Below are 2,725 nucleotides of genomic sequence, written 5' to 3' on the forward strand. Positions count from 1 at the left end.
CTCGTTTTAACTTTTAATAGTTAACAACAATTATAATATATATTTTTTTCACAAAAGTACATACAAACGCGACCTAAATAAGAACGATCACAAACTAATTTGAAAAACAAAATCATAGTAAGAATTACACAATGCGAAGATAATAATGTTATAATTTCAAGTGTGTGAATTAAAAACTATACATGTTTAATTTGCGCATTAGATAACAAAAATTGATTTTTCAATTCATGTATGTACGATTTTCATTCATTTTGTGTTCTTTGTTTTATGATTTCATCTTAAATTCTATAATCACCTAACATATTTTAATATCATAACACATTTATTTTTTTTCTCACATCATATTAAACCACACCCACAAATGAGAATACTAAATGACAAAACACGTAGGACAATAGATCTTCCAAATGGAGAAACTCATAGAATCTTGAAAAAAAAACAACTTCAAATATGTATGAAAGAAACCTCATATCAACAATACTACATTAGTAACATGCCATTTTTTTGTCCAAAACAAAAACATACAAGCTATGCATCATTTGATTACGACTTTACGATATTTTGAGATCATTATAATCATATTTCAAGAAAATGATATACTATTTTTATGTTTAATATAAAAGAACCTAATTCATGCTACAATCACTTTGATAATAAACATCTAAATTACCCTATGTTTTTCTCATTACATGAGAACAAATATATAGAAACTTATAGCATGTCATAATATTATATGAGAACAAATAACCAATGGTATTCTACAATAAGTTTTTTACAACAGAAATAGACGACATCAAATTCAAAAGATAAATATTAAATATTAATCAACACAAACATGAACATGAACACGAAGAACAAATATCTTTAAAAAAGACTCAAACCTCAAGATTCAAGATTCAAGATTCAACCGAGTTACCAAGCACAAAGGAAAAGAGTTCACGAACAGGAGAGTATTCCACCAATCCAATATCCATCGCATATCCAGTAACAGGCAACTTCAAATCCCTCAAAACTGTAAAAGCTTCAGCCATTCGATTCTTTGGAACCTCTTCAGCAACAGGACAGAATGGAATCCATGAATCTGGGCGATACTCTTCCCCAATTTCAATTCCTTCCCTCTTCATCGCATCACATAATTGGAAATGGAATTGAAGGAGGGGTAAAGTAGGAGTTGGAGCAAGGAATAAGACATTGTTGTCATTTGGAAGGCTTCCGATTGAACCGAAAGATAAGGGTAAAGGGTCTTGCTTTGATGCAAATCCTTTTACGATGTTTTCAAGCTTTGATGGATCGATAAAAGGGCTAGAAAAGAGAGTAATATGAGGTCTAGATTCGATTTCTATAAGGTGAGTGCTAATTTGGCGACGAGCGACCACATTCCATGCCTTTAAAACTTGGTTTTCAAGAGCGGGATCAAAATAAAGCTCAATTGCATACCCCTCAGACATTGGGTTAAATCGACAAAAAAAAAAACTAGGGTTTCAAAATTCGAAGTTTAAGAAGCAAGAATTAGACCTAATTAGCAATCAACGAGATAATTGATTATAACAGTGAAGAGTACAACATAACTTACTTCTCGGAATTAGCTTTAGATCCACTACGTTAAGAGCTACGAATTTGGGAAGGGGTTTTGGCAGAGCAAACCCTAAAGATTGAAAATTCGAAAGAAATAACTAAAATTGGGACATACCCAGTTGCGATTTGAGGCTTTTGAGTAAGATAGCAGAAAGGGTAAGTGAAATTAGGGGGATTGATAAGAACTGAAGGAGCAAAGAGAGGAACTTGGACAAGGGTTTTAAGGAATGGAGTCACAAAAATGAAGGGGCGAGAACATCGGGAGTTTGGCGTTGATAATTGGTGGCCGATGGATGCAAAGTCATAGAGGTAAGAAGGTTAGGGTGAATTCCATAAATGGTCCCTTGAATATTAGGTATATTTCACGATTAATATTGTTACTATTTATCCTAAATAATTGGTCCTTGAATTGGAATTACATTTCGACTACACTTGTTATTGTTATAATTTATCCACTTACTTGTAAATGAATTGCTTTTTACTTATATTTTAATTAACTGAAGTAGGTGAAATAATAAATTTTAACAATCTAAATTAATCGAAACGAGGTGGATTTAAGGATGTTGGGAGATTGTAGGGACACATGTACATGATGGTTTATATATATATATATATATATATATATATATATATATATATATATATATATATATATATGGTTTATATATATATATATATATATATATATATATATATATATATATATATATATATATATATATATATATATATATATATATATATATATATATATATATATATGTGGAGTGGTTCAAATGAGAACTCAAAAAAGTTAAGAATCCTAAGAACCATTTTTAAAATGTTTTCATTAAAGGTATTTTGGACAAATCAAACATTAATATTATTTTAAGCAAACTTTTCCGTTCCCTAGTTTACAAAAGTTGTTACTTGTTGTCGAATTACCGTCGGACCACCGCCAGACCAACGTCGGACGGCCGTCGGAGTAACACCAAATTTAGTGACATTTTTCTGACTGTATTCACAGCTTAATAGAACAAACATTTTGGCTCCTATTTCTTTGGTAATACTTTTTAACACATACAATTTTATTTTTGCAGCCAAATATATAAAATTTAATAAAAAAAATAAAATTATGCCTTGACAGTTTTAATTTTCTCTCATCAAAATA

The 2,725-nt window shown here is 30.2% G+C and overlaps 1 protein-coding gene across 1 annotated transcript; it reads right to left on the minus strand.

Annotated features, from left to right (window-relative positions):
- Nucleotides 1-702: 702 nt before the first annotated feature.
- On the minus strand, nucleotides 703-1,862 carry LOC145093404 (uncharacterized). Its single transcript, XM_079031525.1, has one exon. It carries the CDS (start codon nucleotides 1,446-1,448, stop codon nucleotides 897-899), a length of 552 nt encoding a protein of 183 aa, XP_078887651.1. The 5' UTR covers nucleotides 1,449-1,862; the 3' UTR covers nucleotides 703-896.
- Nucleotides 1,863-2,725: the final 863 nt, after the last annotated feature.

The sequence above is a fragment of the Lactuca serriola genome, chromosome 3 (assembly GCF_051521515.1).
Source record: "Lactuca serriola cultivar US96UC23 chromosome 3, Lser_US96UC23_V15, whole genome shotgun sequence".
Classification (NCBI taxonomy): domain Eukaryota; kingdom Viridiplantae; phylum Streptophyta; class Magnoliopsida; order Asterales; family Asteraceae; genus Lactuca; species Lactuca serriola.